The 20,009-nt window shown below is 65.0% G+C and overlaps 2 protein-coding genes across 2 annotated transcripts; one reads left to right on the forward strand and one right to left on the reverse strand.

The window, feature by feature from the left end:
• Positions 1 to 3,119: 3,119 nt before the first annotated feature.
• CABLES2 (Cdk5 and Abl enzyme substrate 2) lies at positions 3,120 to 18,261 on the forward strand. Its single transcript, XM_047068812.1, has 10 exons — positions 3,120 to 3,601; positions 10,955 to 11,026; positions 11,132 to 11,224; positions 12,414 to 12,491; positions 13,104 to 13,212; positions 13,752 to 13,917; positions 14,310 to 14,413; positions 14,773 to 14,879; positions 15,688 to 15,892; positions 16,084 to 18,261. The coding sequence occupies exons 1-10, from the start codon at positions 3,120 to 3,122 to the stop codon at positions 16,222 to 16,224; spliced, it is 1,557 nt and encodes a 518-aa protein (XP_046924768.1). The 3' UTR covers positions 16,225 to 18,261.
• Positions 18,262 to 18,374: 113 nt separating this feature from the next.
• RPS21 (ribosomal protein S21) lies at positions 18,375 to 19,555 on the reverse strand. Its single transcript, XM_047068813.1, has 6 exons — positions 19,508 to 19,555; positions 19,294 to 19,356; positions 19,098 to 19,161; positions 18,890 to 18,961; positions 18,529 to 18,584; positions 18,375 to 18,442 (listed from the first exon to the last, which is right to left on the reverse strand). Exons 2-6 carry the CDS (start codon positions 19,341 to 19,343, stop codon positions 18,433 to 18,435), a joined length of 252 nt encoding a protein of 83 aa, XP_046924769.1. The 5' UTR covers positions 19,344 to 19,356; positions 19,508 to 19,555; the 3' UTR covers positions 18,375 to 18,432.
• Between the last annotated feature and the right edge of the window lie 454 nt (positions 19,556 to 20,009).

A 20,009-nucleotide genomic window follows, 5' to 3' on the forward strand; every position in this document is an offset into this window, starting at 1 on the left:
CTGCTCCCGGGGGCACCACACCCAACTGACAGCCCAGCACAGGGCAGGAGGGGACCCGGACCTGGACCATCTCCACAGGGGCTGGAAAGGCCAAGAGGGGGTCTTTGGATGGCCACTTGGACCCCTCCATCTCCACCTATCTCAGAAATGACCAGCTAGTCCTGGCGCTCGACCCTCACCCCAGCATCTGCTCCTTTGGGGGGCAGTAGGGTTCTCAGAGGCAGGGGAGGCAGGGGTGACTCAGACTCCGGCCCAGCGCAGTCCCCACCCCTGCTGCACGTAGGCAACCCTTCCTGGGCAGTGCCCCCACTTCTGACGGTCTCAGACTCCACTGGCATCCCTGACCCCCAGGGCCCTGCGCGCCCAGCCACCCCCTCCCTGACTGGGCGGAGTGCGAGTGGTGGTCTCGGGCGCCCCCTTGTGGAAGCCTGCAAACATGCCGGCAGTCAGGGTGTCGGGAGGCCAGCGGGCTGCAGTGGGCGCCCCACTGGAGAGGGCGTAAGGTGTAAGAGAACGAAGGTGTAAGGGATGGCATGTGCCGCTGGCAGAGTCAGGGGGTCAGCTGGGTCTCCAACTGCCTGGGCTCTTGAATGCATCCAGGCCTGGGAACAAAACCAGCCCCGTTTGCAGAGGGTACAGGGACCAGGGCAAACTCTGGGGAGGGCTGCAGGGAACAGAACGGAAAATGTGCCCCAGCCCCCACACAGAGTACCCTCCGCACTGACCGACTACTCCTGTGTCCCCAGACCACACCTGCAGGACCCCAGGGCGGCTGGGCCAGGATTGCACCCTTAGCCCTCAGGGGTACCCTGCTCCTTCAGCCATTGTCACTTTCGGAGGGTGTGTCTCAGTACCCTCTGGGGGAGGAGCTTAAACAGGCTCCCAGGCCCCATCCCAGACCCACTGAACTGGGGGTCTTGGGAGCAGGCCTGCACGCGAAGTCTGAGAAGTTTGAGAATTGCTCATTCTGGGCAAAGGCAGGATACAGGGCAATGGCTGGGCCGGGTAAGGCCTGCGACAAATTGAGGGTGCAGGTCTGACAACAGGGGCACCACTCCCCCTCACTCACTGGCCTTCCCACCTGCTGGCCCCAGAGACCAGAGGGACTAAATGCCCAAGAGGGAAGCTGGGGCGGGAGGTGCACGTCTGTGTGTGTGTGTGTGTGTGTGTGTGTGTGTGTGCGCGCGTGTGTGTGTGTGAAAACTCCTATTGTTAAAAGTTGCTCTGATCTGTCTGACATCAAATAAAAGCTGTGTGCAGACAAGCATGGATGGGGCTGGGGAGCAAAAGATAACAGTCCTCCATCGCTCCGTCCCCCCATCACCCCCTTCTCATCTTCCTCATCTGACATCAGCTCAACTGTTAGCTACCCATTTGTCAGCTGCCCACCTGCCAGGGCCCCCCCTCTAGTACCACCTGGGCAGGACTGAGGGTCCACTCTGTGTCTAGGCACACCACTTCACAGCTCTGGTCTCACTCCTTCCAGGAGCCCCGCCAGTCACACACAGCGCCCCCACTTTACAGACAGAGGGGCTGAAGGTCGGGGAGGGTAAGCAGCTGACCCAAGGTGGCCCAGCTGGCAGGTGGCAGAGGAGGCCGAATCCGGAGCTCAGGCTCTTGGCCGCCCCAGTCGCCATGCTGCCCACTCCCCGCGCACCAGCAGGCAGCAGCGGCAGTGGGCACCACCCATGGGCACAGGGACTCCCCAAGAGGGACCTTCACAGGGCAGTTCTGCTGCCCGTGAGTGCCTGGCGGCCCGCGTTCGGTCCTCATTACAGATTTGGTCAAGCCCCACTTTCTGCCTGACGGGAAACTGTCCGCTCCCTCCCAAGCACAGGAGAGGCCTTGAAGGCCAACTTGGTAGGGCACCAGGAAGAGGAAAGAGGACAGGCCGGATGCTGGGCGAGCCTACCTGGGATGGCAAATGAAAATCAGTGGGAGGGGACATGGCCACGGTGGGAGGTGGGTACGGGGACTGAAGGGGGAGTGGCCGTGCAGCAGGCCCCAGCTGGGACAGGAGACTCCCTCACTCATCCTGCCCTCACACAGAAGCGCACAGCCAGGTTGCGTCTGCCCTGCCCTGCCCCTCGCCCTCCCCAGCAGGGGCTCAGAAGATTCCCTGGATCAGGGTGTGTGCCCAGCAGCTACACGCAGAGGCACTACTGGGCCAACCCACCAGCAGGTGCCCGGATCTGCAGCAGCACTGCTGACCCCGTGCTGGGATGTCCCTCACTGAGCCTGAGTAATCCTGACAAGTACCCTGAAGTCGTTGTCCCAGGCAGAAAGTTGGACAGAGCAGACGAGGTGGTGGCGGGACCCTGTCCCCCCCCCCCAAAGACACAGATGGGCTCCTGGGGGCTCCAGAGGGCAGTACCCGAGCATGAAGCCACCTGCTCTGAGGTCAGGGGCACCTGGGTACAGAATGGGAAAGTGAGGCCGAGGCACCACGAAGGCTCAGGTCACGTTGCTGCTGAGGGAACTGCAAGACCCGGCCTGAGACTGAAGGCCCAGCACTGCCCCCATCTGCGCGTGATCCCAGGCAAGTGCCTTCTCCCTTCAGACCCTCAGTGTCTTCCTCAGTCAGTGAGGGAAGCCAGGTGGCACCACCTGCCATTCCAAGGAGCCTTGGGGCTCCTCGAGGAGATGACCCTTTGCAAGCTGAAGCCCCCTCTCCTGCAGAGGGCAGGCGGCACAGCTTCGGCCCCCACACCCCAGCTCCCAGCACCGACACACACCCCAGAGGAGACAAGCGCTGGAGCCTAAAGACTCAGGCTCAACGGAGGCTGACCACGAAATCCGCAATCCAGCAAGAAGAACAGGGCGCCAGCGCCCCGAAGCTCCTGCTTCCGAAACGGGGATTCGAACCTTGGGTGACACGGCTGCCTTGCCCGCCGCAGCAGAATTGCCTCTAGGACCCAGGGGAGCCGCCCACCGTCCTCCTCCCCCTCCCCAGCAAGCCAGCGAACTCCACGGTCCGCCCACCGCGCCGTGCGGGCCAATGAAAAAGCAAGACAGCGGCTCATTTGCATGCGGGGCTCCTCGGCCAATGGGCGGCGTTCGCGGGCGCGTGCGCGCAGGTGGGGCGGCAGCGGCGGGCGGCCGGCGGGCTCAGTCCGAGGATGGCCGCGGCCGCGGCGGGTGGAGCCCCGGGCCCGGCCCCCGGCCCCGCCAGGGCCCCGCCGCCCGCCGGCCCCGGCCCCGCCGCCAGGGTCCCGCCGCAGGCGCCCCGGAGGCGCGGGGACTCGCGGCGCCGGCAGGCCGCGCTCTTCTTCCTCAACAACATCTCCCTGGACGGGCGGCCCCCGAGCCTGGGCCCGGGCGGAGAGAAAGCCCCGCCGCCGCCGCCCCCGCCGCCGCCGCCGCCCGCCGAGGCCCACGAGCCGCCCGCGCCGCCGCCGGGACCCCCGGGACCCGAGCCCTCCTCCCGCGGGGCCCCGCCGCCTCCGCCGCCGCCGCCCGCGCCCCCCGCCAGCCTGCCCGGGCTGCCCGGGATCGCGGGCAGGGCGTCGGCGCCCCAGGGCCTGCTCAGCCCCGCGCCCGCCCCCGCGCCCGCCGGCCTCGGCCTCGGCCTGGGGCTCGGGCTGGACGGGCAACGCCAGAGGTGAGTGCGGGCCCTGAGCTGCAGCAGCGCGGGGCTGGGGTGACCTGGGGACGTCGACCCAGGAGTGGAGGTGGGCCGGCGACCTGACAGCCCGGGACACTGGGTCAGGGTGACCTGGGCGGGGAGCGTCGGCCCAAGGCATGGGGGGCACAGTGGGCCAGGCCCCCTCTGCACAGGACTTGGGGATCGGGGTCACCTGGGGCCCTGTCGGCACAGGACTTGGGGATCAGAAGGTGACCCTGATCTCCTGTGAGCCGCAGACACAGGGTTGGGGTGCCCTGGTTTTGCCAGCCTGAGAAAGAGAGTCTTGCTTGGGCCCGGTCAGTCTAAGATGTGGGGGTCAGCGTCCTCGGGGCTTGTCCCCAGACACCGGGGCCACGGTCCCCTTAATTCTTCCAGCGCCTCAGCCCTCATCAGTCCCCAGACACACAGCCCTGCCAGCTCTGGACACGCCCCTCCCCAGCCCGCCTTTATCCTGGACTCTGGATTCTGGAGCACTCTTGTGTGGCCGCTTGCATTCCCTAGCTGGGCGACCCCTCCATGTGGGCCAGGGTTCTTCCTGCACCGTGACATCCAGTTTCTGAGTCTACTGTACCAGGGCCAACCTCCCAGCCTGCCATCCCACAGCTCCCGCTCCCTGGTACACCCCCTACCTCTGTGCAGACTCCCAGCCCTCCCCCCACCCCGCCCCGGTCCCCTCTGGGTTCAGTGTCCCTGGCCCTGTCACACCCCAGCTTGCACTCACTCCACCTGCTCGGATTCCGTTTCGAGGAAGCCAGATCAGCCCCCACCCTTGAGCCCTGCCCCTCCAGTGTGCCTGTGCCCAGAAAGGCCTGGCTGCCAGACGCCCTGCCTCCTGCCCCGGAGACCCTTGCCCAGCCTCCTGCATAGCTGCAGCTTTGGGTGCCCCTTCAGAACTGCTGCCACTACCCTGCCTCCTCGCCCCTTCCTCCAGGTTCCGGGGCTATCCCATGCCCTCCCACTGCCCACCTGCACCTTGAGGACCCATTTGGGGCCTGGCACTGAGGATGGGCTGCGGTCACAGTCCCTCTGGAAGGCCACTGTGTGCGGGACAGAGCTGCAGGGTGTGCGGAAGGGCCCCAGTGCGGAGCCCCGCAGCCCAGGGCCCTGCAGAGGCGGGCCACTCCTGGGGTCCAGAGGCGGCTCTTCTCAGCTGGGGGTCGTCACGGCTGCACACGCCATGGTGCCTCCCACCCCCGGCCCTCAGACGGGGGTCACGGCATCGGGGTCTTTTCTAGGGCTGTTTTGGTTGGGAAGGTTCAGTCCAGAATACAACGCTTGGCTCTCACTTTAGGGTCAGAGCTCTTGTGTGTGGCCCGTGGAGAAGCGCTTGCCGAGGTCACTGTCCCACCATGACGGAAGTATTTCTAACCACACAGAGGAGCGGCTGCCTCCTGGGCAGGCCGGAAGGACACCCTGGACCCCTTCCACAAACAAGCCTGGCTGCGCTCCGGAGGCGCTTGGGGGGTGACTGGGGCCAGGGGATCAGAATCCCCAACACGCGGCAGCTCGGCAGCCCGCGTCCGGTCCCCTGGGGGGTGACATGGGGGTGCTTGTGCGAGAGGAGGCTGACACCAAGAACCAGCTAGTTCCCTAGCAGGAGTCCGTCCGTTTTAAAAACAGAGCCCCGAAACGCACTTGCCCTCGGCCTCGAAGTGGTCGAGGACGGTCCCCCCCTTGCGCCGGGCGGATGGCAAAGCCCGTCTGTCGTGGGAGGAGTCGTGGGGCTTCGGGGGGGAAGGCGGCTCGCCTGGAGACGGGCCCCAGCTGGAGAGCGACGCGTGGGCTCCCCGCCGTGTGACGCCGGCCGCCCCCTGCCCCTTCCGTGTGCGTGTGCGTGTGCATGTGCGGACCACGTGTCTGCTCAGCAAGCAGGCCGCCCTGCTGTGGGCCAGACCCTGCGAACCAGCCTGGCCAGCAGCCTGCCAGGGAGGGGCTTGGGGGCCGTGGATGCTGGATGCGACGCCGTAACCAGGAGCCCTGTGAGGCCGCGTGGCCCGTGGTGTCACCGCGCGGCCCATTCCTGGGGCGGGGTTGGGGGGGTGTGCAGGGGCCTGAGCTCGGGAGGAGGCTGGCTCGGGATGGGATATGGTGTGGGTCCGGGTGCCCTTCGGTCTTCCTGCTGCGTCCACCCCCGTCCCCGTGTCCCTCCACCCCTGGCGTGAGCCCGGGCCGTGAACCCACTGTCCCTCCCGGCGGACAGATAGCGGGCCCCCCGTGTGGGGACTGTCCATGTCACTCTGAGTTCCCCAGGCCCAGAGACGGGCCCACAGAGGGAGTCGCTGCGGAGTGCGTGAGGGGGCGGCCGGCCTAGCAAAGGGGGCTCCTGGCTGCAGGCTCAGTCGAGAATCTGTTGCTTTCCAGGAGCAGGCGGGGGGAGGGCCTCTTCCAGAAGTCTGTACCAGTGTGGTGCTTCGACCCAGGCCTGCAGAACAGACCTGTGCCCGTCAGGGGCTCTGTGACCACTGGCAGGAAGCACGGCCCCACTGAACCTCAGTTTACTCCTCTGTGAAGTGCTTCTGCCGTACATACTATGAACCCGAGGGGCTGTGTGAGGCCAGGGGAGGTCACAGGCTCGGCGAGGGGAGGCAGTGGCCAGGGCCAGGCGAGCAGACGCTTGTCACAACCAGGTTACCAGCGAGTGCTCACACGCAGTCCACAGCAGGAAAGCTGTGTTTCACACTCAGGGTTGAGTCTGGCGTGGTTTTTCCTGCTAAGCCAATGAGCAAGTCATTGGAATCCCTGTTCCTCTCGAGCCCCCAACTTGGCATTTATTTTCATTTCAACACTGCAGTCGCTTACCACGAGCAGGCAGGACGCTGGGCTCCTCCAGCCGGCAGAAACAGGTGGCCCCCGCCGGGCCCTGCGCCCTCCTCTCTCGCTGCCAAAACAAAGCACCGTGAGCTGGGTGGCTTTGAACAACACAGGGCTTCCTCGCACCGTCTCAGAGCTCCTAGGTCTGAGGTCCCGTCTGGAGGCTCCAGGGAAGGGGCCTTCCTGCCTCCCCCAGCTCCTGGTGGCCCCAGGCGTCCCTTGGCTCGTGCGTGGCCTCAGCCCCCCAGTGTCGGCCTCCATCTGCACGTGGCTTCTCCTGGGTGTCTCTGTCTGCACCTGGCGTTTTCCCCTCCTTAGAGGGACACCAGTCATTGCCCACCCTAATGGCCACATCTTAACTTGGTCACATCTGCAAAGATCCTACTTCCAGATATGGTCACGGTCACAGATATCAGGGGTTAGGACTTCAATGTAACTTTGGGGGAGCCCAGCTGAGCCCACCACGGTCCACGTTAGTGTCCAAGGCACTCGTGACCGGGAAGGTGAGCCGGGGCACGGGGGAGCCCAAGGACATTGCCGTGTCGGCTGGGAACGCAGACTCTCGCAATCCTGGAGGGTTCACGCCGGAACGGTCCTGAGAAGGGGCTGAGCATTTTAGCCGCCATGTTGGCCAGGAGCCACCTCGTGTTCCGGAAGCTGCCAAGCTCCTGTCCAAATTCAGCCAATTTCAGTGGCGCATCTGGCAGTGTGCTCACAACTCTGATTCGGGGGCTTCTTGCTGGAGGACAGCCAGAGGTGGCAGCCAAGGTTAGAGCCTAGAGGCGCTGCCCCAGGGTGGCTCGGAGGCCTGAGACCTGAACCCCAGAGACCACACCCTGGGTCCCACGGCCAAGGGGTCTTCAAGCCTCCCTGAGCGGTTGGCTGGAATTTGGGGTTTGTGCTTTGCCTGGCAGGGACTTGGCGAGATGGGGCACCCAGGACCACCACTCCCTGGACAGGTGTGCACCAAGGGTCTGCGAGGTCGGCCGCTGCGCTCGGATGGGCACGGAGCAGGAGAGCGTCTCAGGTCATTGGCACTGGTACCTGTCAGCAGCCTGCTCTCAGCTGGCCTGACCCCTTCCCTGGGCCCCTCCCTCGGTTCGGGTGGTCCTCGGCCCTCAAACAGACCTCAGGTGGGCACCCCTGCTCCGTTGGGCGTTTCTGTAGTTACAAAGTAAAGGACGTCCATCAGGTGCTAGAAACTAACCAATAGCAATTTCTCTTCCTGTTTGTGTTCCACGTTTCGTGTTTCGGGGGCAGGTGGGGGGTAATTCTGAGAGCGAGCCGGAGAGCCAGCGAGCCGTGGTCAGTGCGGTGGGCACCTGTGCCCCCGACAGCCTCTCCCACACCCCTGACCTCTGGCCCCTTCTTCCCCAGAGAGTCAGATGGCGAGTGGACACCATCCCACATACACTGACCTGGGCGCCACGGAGAGGCTTCTGGGCAGGGGAGACCCGTGTTTGCCCAGACATCCAGGGCTGGGGGGTGAGGCAGTGCAGGGGGCAGAAAGCCCGAGCTGTGTTCTCTGTAGCTTGTTCGTGGGTGGTGTTTTTCAATGGGGTGTAAAATGCAGGCCCAGCTCTGGGGGCAGCACACGCCCCCCCCACCCGAAGCTCTCGGCAGCCAGTACCCCTCGCACACCAAGACCCCCACTTTGTCACCGCCATCACGGCAGCATGTGATGTGCGGGCACGGGGAGGCGACCGCACGCGGCGAGCACGGCGAGCCCGGCCTCCTGCTGACCGCGCCCGCTGCCCCCAGCGGGGAGTGTGCTTCCGCTCGAGCTGCCACAGGGCTTCTGTCCTGCCTGCTGGCCGGACGGACGCCTTTCTGGGTGGCTGTGTCCAGAGAGGCTGAGCCGGGGCACCCTCGGCCGGAACCCGCCCATCCTGGGTGGCCCATCCTGCCGGAGCTGTGTGTGAGGCCCTGGTGGTCTCACCTTGGGAGTCCCCGGAGGGCTCCACATTCCTCCAGAGGAAGCCACCAAAAGACCGGCCAGCGGGTTCTTTGAAAGGGGGCGCTGCGTAACGGACGGCTGGCGCTGCTCCGTGTCCTGGGAAGGGCGAGCCCCTCCTGACCACCAGGGGAGGCCCTGGGAAGGTCCTGCGTGTCCACCACCAGGGCTCTGGCCTCGCCTGTGGCTTGACCGCCGGCTGTCCTGCTGCCTTGGCCGCCCACGACGCGGTCACCTCCACACCCAAGGATGTTGAGATCCCTGGGAGCCTGCAGGCTGCTCCTCTCCTGCCCACAGACTCACTTGCGGAACGTTCTGCAGCTCACTCCGCCCTCTGCGGACGGATGCGCCCAGTAACGCCGGGGAAGCCGGAAGCTGCACACCCGGGCCTCCCGTGTCCCAGGTGCCCACCCAGACCCACGGCTCGGGGTGCCCTGATCGGGGGCCACAGGTGTTCGTTCACCCACGCGCTAATGGCCTCTCTGGAATGGAGGCCAAGTTCAGCAAGGGAGCACCTGAGGAAGCGTCTGGGGGGCGGCCTCGATTCCAGCCACCCCAGCCAGCGCTGCAGCGGTAGTGGTCGCACAGACCGCCTGCGGGGGTGCAGGGCCCAGTACCGCCTTACAAGCTGCGTGATCTCGGGCAAGTTGCTCGCCGGCTCTGTGCCTCCGTTTCCCCACCTGAGAACTGAGAGTGAGGGCACGGCCCGTCACGTGCCGTTGTTGCGAAGACCGAGCTTATATGTAAAATGCTCACGAGGAGAGACGAGTGGAAGAAAACCACAGATGTCTGCAAAAGCAACTGGGAACAGATCTTAACAGCTTGGCGAGCTGACTGCCTCAACCCGGAACCCACGGCAGGAGTGAGCCAGGCAGCAGAGCGCCGTGACGCGCCTGCCGCTCCAACGGGCGCCGGGCCAGAGGCCCCGTGTGGGGCCGGCGTCCACGGAGGTGGCTGTTGGCTCCGGGCACGCGAGCTCCCAGGCGTGCAGGAGCCACTGGCGCATCGCCTGGGAAATTAGCCGAGGAAATGAGTCTGAGGAAGCCACACGGGGCTGCTCCGTGGGGCCTCTGAGCCAGCCCTGCAAAGCAGCACACAGACACCCCCGGGGACGGTCGGGCCGTGCCTACGCCGGTAGGTCCCGCACATCCACCTGCTCACCTGGCGCGGGGACGGTGCTCACCTGCACCCACCCCAGGCTTCTCGGGACGCTGGGTTATGCCCGACACGCCCCTCCTGCTGCCTCGTGAGCAGTCAGCGCACCTGCCTGCGGAGGCCCCTGCCGCACATCCCCCCGCCACCCTGGCCAGGCCTCAGCCCCCCCCCCCCACCAGACTCCCCCCTCGCACTGACGTCCCCCGCCCCGGGCACTCTCCTCCGGCAGGCGGGTGTCCTCCACCGCCACCAGCCCCGTCTCTGGAGGTGGGGCCGGTCTGGGACACCCGGCGTTTCACCGGAGTTTCCACTGTGTTCAATTCTCATTTCTTTTCGATAAGCTTCTGCTGTCTTTGTCATCGTAAAGAAGTAAGTGGAGTGTGGGCTGTGGCTTCGTGGTGACAGCCTTGGGGCCCCCCAGACTGCCCTGCTTGTGTGACCTCGGGCAGGTGCCGAGTTGCCGCAGGCGCTCGATCCGTGGCAGGCGGGGGTGGCTGAGCCCCTAGGGCCCGACGGCTTCCCGGGGACTCACGGGCTCGTAGCGACCTGGATTCCAGGCTGGCTCCACCTGGTGAGGTGGCCTGACCACACCGGGCCTGGATCGTAAGCCAGGGGTCCTGCCGGGGGACAGTGTTGCTCCCAGGCAGGCTGCAGCTCCCAGGAGTGGCGTCCTCTGCCCTGTGCCGCCCCCCACACCGGTCCCCTCCCCAGGAGCCCGCCCTCAGCTCACGTTTGGAGTGAAATAGTGCCGCGGACACCGGGGCACCCACCCGGCACGTGCCGGCCCAGGCTGAGCTCAGGACCCGTGTAGCTTCATTTCACAGAACACACGGCCTCGGCCCCCCGGAGCCTCCCTCTTTTGGGGAGGTGTGGGGGCTCGGGGCTCACCTGTGAGATGTGCTTGTGACCCCCACGAGGACTAGGAAGTCGACGAGTGACCAGGTGGTGGTCTTGGTGCCAGTAACCCGGGTGCATGATCTTGACCTGGAGGTGCAGCCCACACAGGGTCTGAACCTTCCCCCTCGAGAAGCCCCCTGACGTGGGGGAGGGGGGAGGTTGGGAGCCCTCCAGGAGCGATTCCTCCAATCCTGGAAGACTTCCAGAAGCCCCTCCCTGCCTTCAGCCTGCTGTGGCTGAGCGGAGCTGCCGTGCCCGTCCTGGGCCAGAGAGGGCTCTCGGGACCTGCTGGCCTGAGCTCCGGGAGGCAGTGGGCGCTGGTCCCCCTCGCGATGTTCTGGCACAGTCTGGTCCTGAGTCTTGCCCGAGACTCAGATGTGGCCACAGACGGGCCCCTGACGCCACGGCTGCGCGCTGCTGTCCAGCGGGGAGAAGGCCGCGAGCGCGTCTCCGGGTCCGACAGCAGCCGTCTCCCCGGTCTGTTGCTGAGGCCCTGCCCTGTCTTTTTACAGACGGCGAGTTGCCTCCCAGCGCTGCTCTCTCGAGTTCCTGGAAGATGCTGCAGGATGTGCCTCCGTTCAGAGGTGAGGGTCCCGCTGGCTCTGAGACCCCGCGCACCCCAGCCACCAGGCTCTGGGGCCAGAGGGGCTCTAGAGGGAGGGGAGAGTGACCTGGGGTTTACGTTGCAGAACCAAACACATATCCGGCTCCCCAAGACATAAAGGCCTAAAGAAGACTCACTTCATCAAGAACATGCGACAGTACGACACGAGGAACAGCAGGTACGCGTGTGCCACGGGAGCAAGCGTGTGGCCGCCCAGAGGCAGAGCTGGAGTCCGATCCCGGGCCCACGCGTGCAGCCGCGGCGCTGCCCGGCACGTCCACCCTCGAGCCCCATGTCGGCGAGCGGCTCCTGCTTCCCCCAGTGTTCAAGCTCGGGTCCACCGCCCCCTTCCTCTCCGGTGTCCCGGGTGAAGGGCCACCTGGTGGACACCAGCTTGAGTAGGAGCGCTGAGGTGAAGGGACATCGGAAACAGAGCAGGTGTGGCGACGGAACGTGGCCGGGAGAGGAGGGCAGCGGCCGGGAGGTTACACTAAAAGCCGAGATCTGGCTGCCCCAGACCAGGGTGTAGACGGGCAGCCAGGAGGAACTCCTGGGTCTGTGGGTGCTGTGTGGGTGCCCTGAAGGCGTTCCCATCGCCCGTCCCTCACGCCCTGTCCTGCCAACCCTGGGGCATCTGAGCTCGGTGCCCTTCCTGCTGGAGGCCGTGCTGCCAGGCGTCCACCCAGGGGCCTTGTCGGGGAGCTCTGTGTTCTAGCAGTGGCCTGGACCCCCCAGCGTGAACCCCAGTGTGACAGGCCCGTGCTGGTGCTGAGGAACAGGCCCAAGCGCTGGGCTGGCTCCCGGGAGCCCCGGGGGGCCAGCAGTCACAGCCAGAAAAGAGGGGAGTCTCCTGCTGCTGGAGCCGGGCCGGGCCGGGCAGGGTAGATCCCAGCCCAGAGTGGGGGGGAGGGCTGGCCTTCCTGCCACACGCCCCACGCGGGGCGCCTCCTGGCCAGCTTGGCTCAGGACGTAGAAGTAGGCGCTTCTTGGCTCTATCAGCCCCTCCAGGTAGGCTGAGGACAGGCCCCCTGAGCGGGACAGTCCTCTGGGTGCACACCTCTGCTCTCGTGTCCTCCAAAGCCTGGCCTGTTCTGGGTGAGCAGCCCCGACCACTGGCCTCCCGCTGCCTGCACGGGCCGGGCCAGACCTTCCTGTGCTGCACATCCTGTGGAGGGGACGCGCCTGCCAGCGGGACCGAGCACCCTCGCTAAGCACCTGCAGAGAACGGGCGAGAGCTGGGACAGCCAGACCGACTGGCTCTCCTGTCCCCTGGACACCCCAGGCAGCTTGCGTGACCCAAGTCTAGGCGGGAAGGAACTTTCTCCTGGAAACACCTGCCACCTGCTCTGACCAACCCTTCCCCCCAGGATCGTGCTGATCTGTGCCAAGCGGTCCCTGTGTGCAGCCTTCTCGGTCCTGCCCTATGGAGAAGGCCTGCGGGTCAGGTGAGTGACCAGGGGGCCATGGGCTAGGCCCCCCCACCCCCACCCCCCCCCCGGCTTGCAGTGGCCTCACGCCGAGGCCAGCAGACCCGCTTCTGCCAGAGCGCCTCGGGAGCACTGAAGGCCATTTGGGTCCTGGTTCTCTGGGAGGGGTGTGTCCGCCCGTTACTTACACGCAGTTGCCTTGGGACGGTCCTCCTCATGGGGATGCGTCCTGTGGCCGACCCTGGCGAGTGCATCCCGGCATAGCTCCAGGAAGCTGACCGTCAGGGCGGAGATAGCACCACAGGACCTGCCGTGAAACAGCAGTAGAGAAACCTGCCAGGCGAGGGGCCTGGGTGAGGCTGGCCCGGGGGGGAGGCCTAGGGAGAGGCTGGTGCCGCCCCATTACTGCCAGCCTGCTGCAGGTGTTGTCACAGGAAGTATGTGGGGCTGGGAAGGGGCAGGACTGGGCAGCGCGGGGCCCGGGGTCCTTCCCCTGTGCCCGAGGCAGTGCTGGTACAGTTCCCGTCCCCCAGCTCTGGGCCTGGCGGGCGCAGAGCGGGGGCCCCTGCTCCCCTGCCGCCTCTGGGGACAGAGGAAGGCCCCGCAGCTGCCTCCCCCCGTGCATTGCAGTGACCTGCGGGTGGACGGCCAGAAGCAGAGGCATCCGTCAGGCGGCGTCTCCGTGTCTTCCGAGATGGTCTTTGAGCTGGAGGGCGTCGAGCTGGGAGCAGACGGGAAGGCAAGAGTGGAGGCCGTGCTCAGTCCGGGCTGGTGGGTGGGCCGGGAGCTTGTGCTCGCCCAGGCGATCAACACGGAGCTGGGTTTTTCTTGACTCCTAAAGTGCAAGGTGTCGGGAGGAAGCCACACAGCCCTGTGAAGATAGGCCCCTCACCTCGCTCAGCAGCGAGCTGATGGGAAACGGCGCGAGTTGGGCGGGGGCCCAGGTGCTGCCTCCGTGCTGGAAGTCAGAGGTCAAGGGCTTCAGAGGCAGCAAGGAGGTTCCTGTGCTGCAGATCCCACGTGGGGGATGGCGCAGGTGGCATTCTGGGACGTTCTTGTTACTGATAACACTAGCGTCAAGTGTTGGTGTAACAGGGAGGGATGCCCGGGAGCGTTAGCTCTCAGTGGGTCCTTCCTTGTCCCCATGAGGGTGGCGTTCGTGTGGGGGCTGCCTGCAGCAGAAGGAGTAAGGCACAGCTTGCTTGGACTTCTGGTCTTACGAGGGGCTGTGGACCCGGGGATGACTGGGACTGAGCCCTGACACCCGTTCCCCTCCAGGTGGTGTCTTATGCCAAGTTCTTGTACCCTACCAACGCCCTGGTCACTCACAAGACAGACAGCCACGGCCTGCCACCCCAGCCCCGGCCCAGCATCCCCCGGGCTCTGCCAGGGTCAAGATACAAACCTACCCCAGCCAAGTCAGCACCAGCCGGCACGGATCTAGGTACCCCACGTGCCCTAACCGGGTGCCGGGCAGGCAGCCACACCAGCTGGGCAAGGGACACACTGTGGCAGGCAGACCAGAATCACACTGAAGCCCATAGCCCCCGGTCCAGACGGGGAGCCAGGCTTGGGAGAAGGGAGCAGACGGCCTGTGCTTCATCCACCCAGGAACTGGAGAGATCCCGTGTCCACACACGGCTCCGGGGCAGGGGCAGGGGTCTCTCGGTCAGGACATCCTTCCACCCAGCCCTCAGGGACAGGGAACCGTGGCCTAGGGTCCCTCCCAGACCCCAGAAGCATTGTTCCCCAGGGGCTAGTCCAGGGTTCCAGCTGAGGCTTGGGTTGGCCAGAGCCCCGGGCTCATGGTCGGTCAGGGCTGTCCTCTGCACACAGGGACTGACGCAGGGGACACGCTGGAGTATAACCCCAACCTCCTGGACGACCCACAATGGCCCTGTGGCAAGCACAAGCGGGTCCTCATCTTCGCATCTTACATGGTACGGGGGGCACCGGCGCAGGCCCAGTCCACACGCTTCTGGGTGTTCGGGGGCAGGCTGAGGGCGAGCCGCCAGGGCAGGGTACTGGGCCCCCCACCCCAGGGCACCAGCACCTCGGGGCAGTAGGGGGTGTGCAGCAGGCCAGAGGCTGCGCTGACCACACCGCCCTGGCAGCCTGGGTCACCACTCTGCATCCCAGGCTCTGGGACCCTCTGTCCTGAGACGTGTCCTCCTCTGATCTGCTGCCTGAAGCCATTTGCAGACCCAGGCCAGCGTGAAATCAGCCCCCAGGGTCTCGGGTGGGTGGCCCCCAGAGCTGTGGGGGGCCGACCCCTACCCTGCGGCCTTCTCGCACACAGACCACGGTAATAGAGTACGTGAAGCCCTCTGACCTCAAGAAGGACATGAATGAGACCTTCCGGGAGAAGTTCCCACACATCAAACTGACACTGAGCAAAATCAGGAGGTAAGGGGACTGAGGAGAGATCTCTGGGCCCCGCCACCGTGATGAGGCCGTTCCTCTCCTCTCCTGTTTCTAGTAGGTTCTTGAGCTTGATAAATCCAGATGTGCCCCGCCCGAGTCCCCTCCTGCTGTCTGACCAGGCCAATGTCAGCAGTTCCCCACCCCCCCCACCCGCCACCTCCGTGGGTCAGGCCGCCTCAGTGCTGCTTGCACCCACACCGGCTAGCCCTGCTCCCTGATGCCCGTAACCACACAGGAGGTGGGCACTGTGGTGACCCCATCTGACAGACGGGATCGAGGGCCGAGGAGGCTTGCCCAAGACCTCAGCGAGTTAAGTGGCGGACCGCCCGGAGCCCAGGCAGCCTGGCCTAGTTGGGACTCCTGGGGATCGCCCTTCCCTGGGCCCTCCTCGCCCCACTGTCTCACTGTCCCCCCTCACCAGCACCAACGGGCTTCGCTGAAGGTCCAGACACTGCTTCAGGGCCTTTCCGCGGTGCTGTTTCTCCCCACATCGTCCCTCTCGCAGCCACAGGGGAGCAGGGACTCTGTCCTCTGTGGTGGCCCCTGGAGGGCAGCATGGGCTACCCAGTACACTTCGGGGGGGGGGGGTTGGGGGGGGCACGGCCCGGCGCGAGGGGCAAGGGGAAGCCGACATCCGCCTGCTTGTCCAGCAAGCTGCGGACCCTAGGCCGGCCGTGCCCACCTGGAGGAAATGGTGCCTTCTCAACGGCCCGGAGGGCCACTCTGGAGCAGGGAGAGGGGCGGCCACTTCCACTGCCCGTCAGCACCCGGCTTCCGTGTAAACCCGCAGTTTAAAACGGGAGATGCGGAACCTCTCTGAGGAGTGCAGCCTGGAGCCTGTGACGGTGTCCATGGCCTACGTGTACTTCGAGAAGCTCGTCCTGCAGGGCAAACTCAACAAGCAGAACCGCAAGCTGTGCGCCGGGGCGTGCGTGCTGCTCGCCGCCAAGATCAGCAGCGACCTCCGCAGGAGCGAGGTGAAGCAGCTCATCGACGTGAGTGCGCCCGGCCCCGCCCCCGCCCCGGCTCCGCCCCCGGCCCCGCCCCGGCTCCGCCCCCGACCTGCTCTGCACCAGGGTGGGGGGGTGGCTTGTGCAGAACCCGGCTGGGGCGGAGCGGCTGGTGCAGAGCTGGGGCTCCACATAACCTCCCTCCTCCCTTCTCCCTCCTCCCTCCTCCCGTGCAGAAGCTGGAGGAAAGGTTTCGGTTCAACAGAAGGGATCTGATCGGGTTTGAGTTCACGGTGCTGGTGGCCTTGGAACTCGCGCTCTACCTTCCCGAGGGCCAGGTGTTACCTCACTACAGACGCCTCACGCAGCAGTTCTAGCCCAGCCTGGCCTCTGCCCGGAGGGCGGCCACCCCTCCCACACCGCCCAGACGCCCCGGCGCTCAGGGCTCCAGGGATGTGTCCGGGTGAGCGGCCGCCCGGCAGGGACGGCAGGGACGCGCCTGCCCCTCAACTGATGCCGCTGTCCCTGCACACCTGCTCCCTTGGAGGACACCGCTTTCATTCCAAAGCACACCACCCGCCATGGTACATTCCTGAGAATCTTCTCGCATTTTTACGCGAGCAAAACGTGAGGTTTTATTTTTTTCATGTGCCTGAGACCGACCCGATCCTCAAGTGGTCATTTCGGCATCTTTCCTTTGCACCGCCTGGTCTTCCGCAAACCACCACAGCCACTGCGCTCGCATCGCAGAGATCTGGGTTTCCGGAGCCTGCGGAACACTCTGGAATTGCAGAAGTTGGCGTATCGAAACATTAGTCTCGGCTCTTTCCGGTTTTCGTTGGTGGACACAGCTCCCTCCCGGCCCAGCTGAGCCCCTCGGGGATGCCCACTGGCCTCCCCCGGCATCCTTCCACAGGCGGGGCTCTGGCATCAATGCAACTAGGGCAGACTCCGGTTTCTCTCACTTTTTACTCCAAGCATCGTGTCACTGTGAAATCCTGATGCCCGAGCGTCACACATGCCAGCAGGCCTCCGCGCAGACACTAGCCCACCCCAGGGGGGACCCACCCTTCACCTCTCACCGGGAAACCCTGCTTGCCTGCGACACTCTGGACCTTCAGGATGTTTGTTGGACTGCTTGCTCCTGGCTCTTGATCTTTCTAAGCAATATCGTGATGGAGAAAACCGGTGTATTTATTGTTACTTGGGATTTGGTTTGATGGGTCTTAAGGGAACAAAATCTGGTCGGGAGCAGTTGAGGCCGTGACTTGGAACACCACACCTGACTCTCAGGCAGGCGGGAGGGGGACGGGCTACTCCACAGCCCCCACCAACGGCCCCATCTCCCTGGGGGGTGGGTGCACACGCCTTTCTTCGTAGGCAGGACGCAGTCTTGGCTGTCACACGAAGCAAGCCCAGGGAGTGGTGGTTGTCACCTGTGTGCAGGCCTGTGCCCCTTCTCTCAACAGGGCCCGTGTTCGGCTTTCCCAGGTCTGCGTGTCCTTCCTGCACGTTCTGTGACCCGTTCTCCAGCTCACTGTCCCGTCAAACACTGAAGAACCAAGGATGATTTCCCTCCCTGGGTCAGCTGGCGTTAAAAAGGACCACGCTGGCTGGGCCATTAAGCTGCTTCCCTGCCGTCCTACAAACCTGTCAGTCTCTGCGACAGCCCCACCGTGTATTGTGTGAACTGACGCTTTTGCCAAAAGGAGACACCGGTTCTGCTCATCACGACGCTCAGGCACCAGCGGCTCAGCCTGGACCCCAGCACCCGTGTCTGCGTGCAGGCCAGCTGTTCCTCTTCCCCCCGGGGGATGAAGCCCAAGCCTGTATTCCAACCCTATTTATTGTGGGATAAACTCCCTGTCCCCCTCGACGGCCCCTAATGCACACGTGTCCCAGATGGACGAGGGTGGGAGGGAGCTGAGATACAGGTGCTTTTCTCCTGGACAGCAACGTGTGCAGCCCTCGTATCTCAAGGACACTCTAGTGTGCCAAGCACTGGAAGGGACGGGTTCCCAGACTTCACCTCAAGAGGGCATGCGTCCTGGTCCTCGACAATTTCCACACAAGTGTTCGAACAGCTGACAGCAGTTTAGGTTTCTGTGTTCCCATAGTAAGATTTAGTCCTTCACAGACCCGTAACTCTCCCTTTGGTGTGTCCTGTCCCCGACGCCAAAAGCTGCTCGTGTGGCGGTCAGTGATCACTGCAGCAAAGCCAGTATTGAAGCCAAACGCATCTGAGCCCCTCACTCTCTAGATCGAGCCCAGACATCTAAGAGGCGGCTCTGAAAGCAGCTGTGCATTTAAAAGTGCGCTAAGCGACTATCTGACCTCAATGTCAAGTCACATGTCATTTGTTTGCAAACGGTAATGTATTTGTGGTTCAAAGTAAAATGTGATTTTGCAAAGTATGCCACAGGTTGCCTCCTTTCAGCTGACCGGCCGCATCCAGCTTTACAGCAGCCCTCACACTGATGCCCAGAGGAAGGCATCCACACTCCCAGAATGAACCAACACAGGTGGGTTTTGCTATTTTTGTTATTTATTTACGACAAACATCTCACATCTGTAATCCTCTCTGGTCAGAAGTTCCTAGGACAAAAGTAAGGACGACGTTAAAACCTCATTTCAGGAAAGGTCCCGGGCCTCTGTGCCCAAACACAGGCCATCTTACTTACTTTGAAACGATGCCGTCGGCCTTGGCCAGTCGTAGAATGGAGTCATCAGACTCACCCTGGAAAAAAGTGCTCGACTATCACCCCTGCTAAACCCAGCTGGCAGGAGGTCCAGTGGAGAGGCCTGGCACAGGGCCTCATACCTGATTATGGGGGGCGGGGGGTGGGGGGTACCTGAGTGCTTTCTCAGGGGTTCCTATCTTGGGCCCCTTAGCAGCCCTATTCCGCGGCAGGAAGGAACAGGCGGCTAGCACAGCCCCACAAGTTCACCCACTCTGCCCACAAATCTACTCGAGCCTCCAGAAAGAAAGACCCCCTTCCCCACTCAACCGCACACCCGGTGCGCAAAGCCAGGGAAACTCACCATCCTCCGGATAGCCCCGCAGATCGCATAGGTTTTAAACTGGCCGTTAAACCTACCCGTCACCTTGTCAACCTGCAAATCGTCAACGCGAATCCTAAAGATCTGGGGTCCGGGAGTGCTCAGCCCGCTAGGCCACCCCGACCTGGCTTCGGCCGCCCTGGGGGCTTTCCCCCGGGCGGGACAGGCCCGTTGCCTCCGCCCGGCTCACCTCGGCCACGTTCATCTGGATGGACGCGTGGTCCTTGGCGCCGATGATGCGGTTGCTGGCGGAGCTACGGGGGGGGGGGGGGTGCGGTAAGCGCAGTGAGCGGGGGAGGGGAGAGGGGAGGGGAGAGAGGGGAGGGGAGAGAGGGGAGGGGAGAGAGGGGAGGGGTGAGCGGGGGCGGGTGGAAGGGCTCGCTCACCATTTCCGCGGCACGTACAGGTCCACGAACTCTCCGGCGTCGTTCTGCATGTCGACGGCAAGCCTGCGAGACCCCGAGGCGCCGTGAGGCCGGGCCGCGTCTCCGCTGCAGCCGCCCCGGCCCCCGCGCCTTCTCCCCAAGCCGCCCCGGCCCTCGGGTGTCGGCTCCCGCCCGGAGACCCCGCCCGGAGACCCCGCCCGGCCGCGCGACCCACCTGCTGCCACCACCACCACGAGCGCGAGCGCAGAAAGGAAGCACTTCCTCCGCCGGCGGCGGTATTGGAGGACGGGGCGGGGCCTCGGCGAGTGCTTCCGGGTCCCGACGCGCCGCGGGGCGCCGCCGGGCGCCCTGACGCACTTCCGCTTCCGGCGGACGGGGCGGGACCTGCGGGTGGCGGCGCCTGGCCGACTCGCGGGAGCCGGTGGCGGGCCCAGGCAGGCGTCGCCGGGCTGGGGGACGCCCGGGCCTCCGCGGCTTCTGCTTCCGCTGTCAGCCCCGCGTGGGCGGGCGGGGGCCGTGCAGACCCCTCCTGGGACTTCGTCCGCGGCAGTGGCCGAGCGGGAGGAAGCCTCGAACAGGCTGGGAGGCGGCGGGCGGACTTGGGGTCCTCTCTAGGGCGCGGGGACACCGCTGTCGGGAAATCGAGGTCGGGGCAGGGAGGGGACGCTGCCAAGCTCCCGGGGCAGGACCCGCTGAGACCTGCCTGTGTCTGCATG

Source organism: Lynx rufus, unplaced genomic scaffold (assembly GCF_022079265.1).
Source record: "Lynx rufus isolate CCGP_SWC_20201006 ecotype Redwood Valley unplaced genomic scaffold, mLynRuf1.p SCAF_8, whole genome shotgun sequence".
Classification (NCBI taxonomy): domain Eukaryota; kingdom Metazoa; phylum Chordata; class Mammalia; order Carnivora; family Felidae; genus Lynx; species Lynx rufus.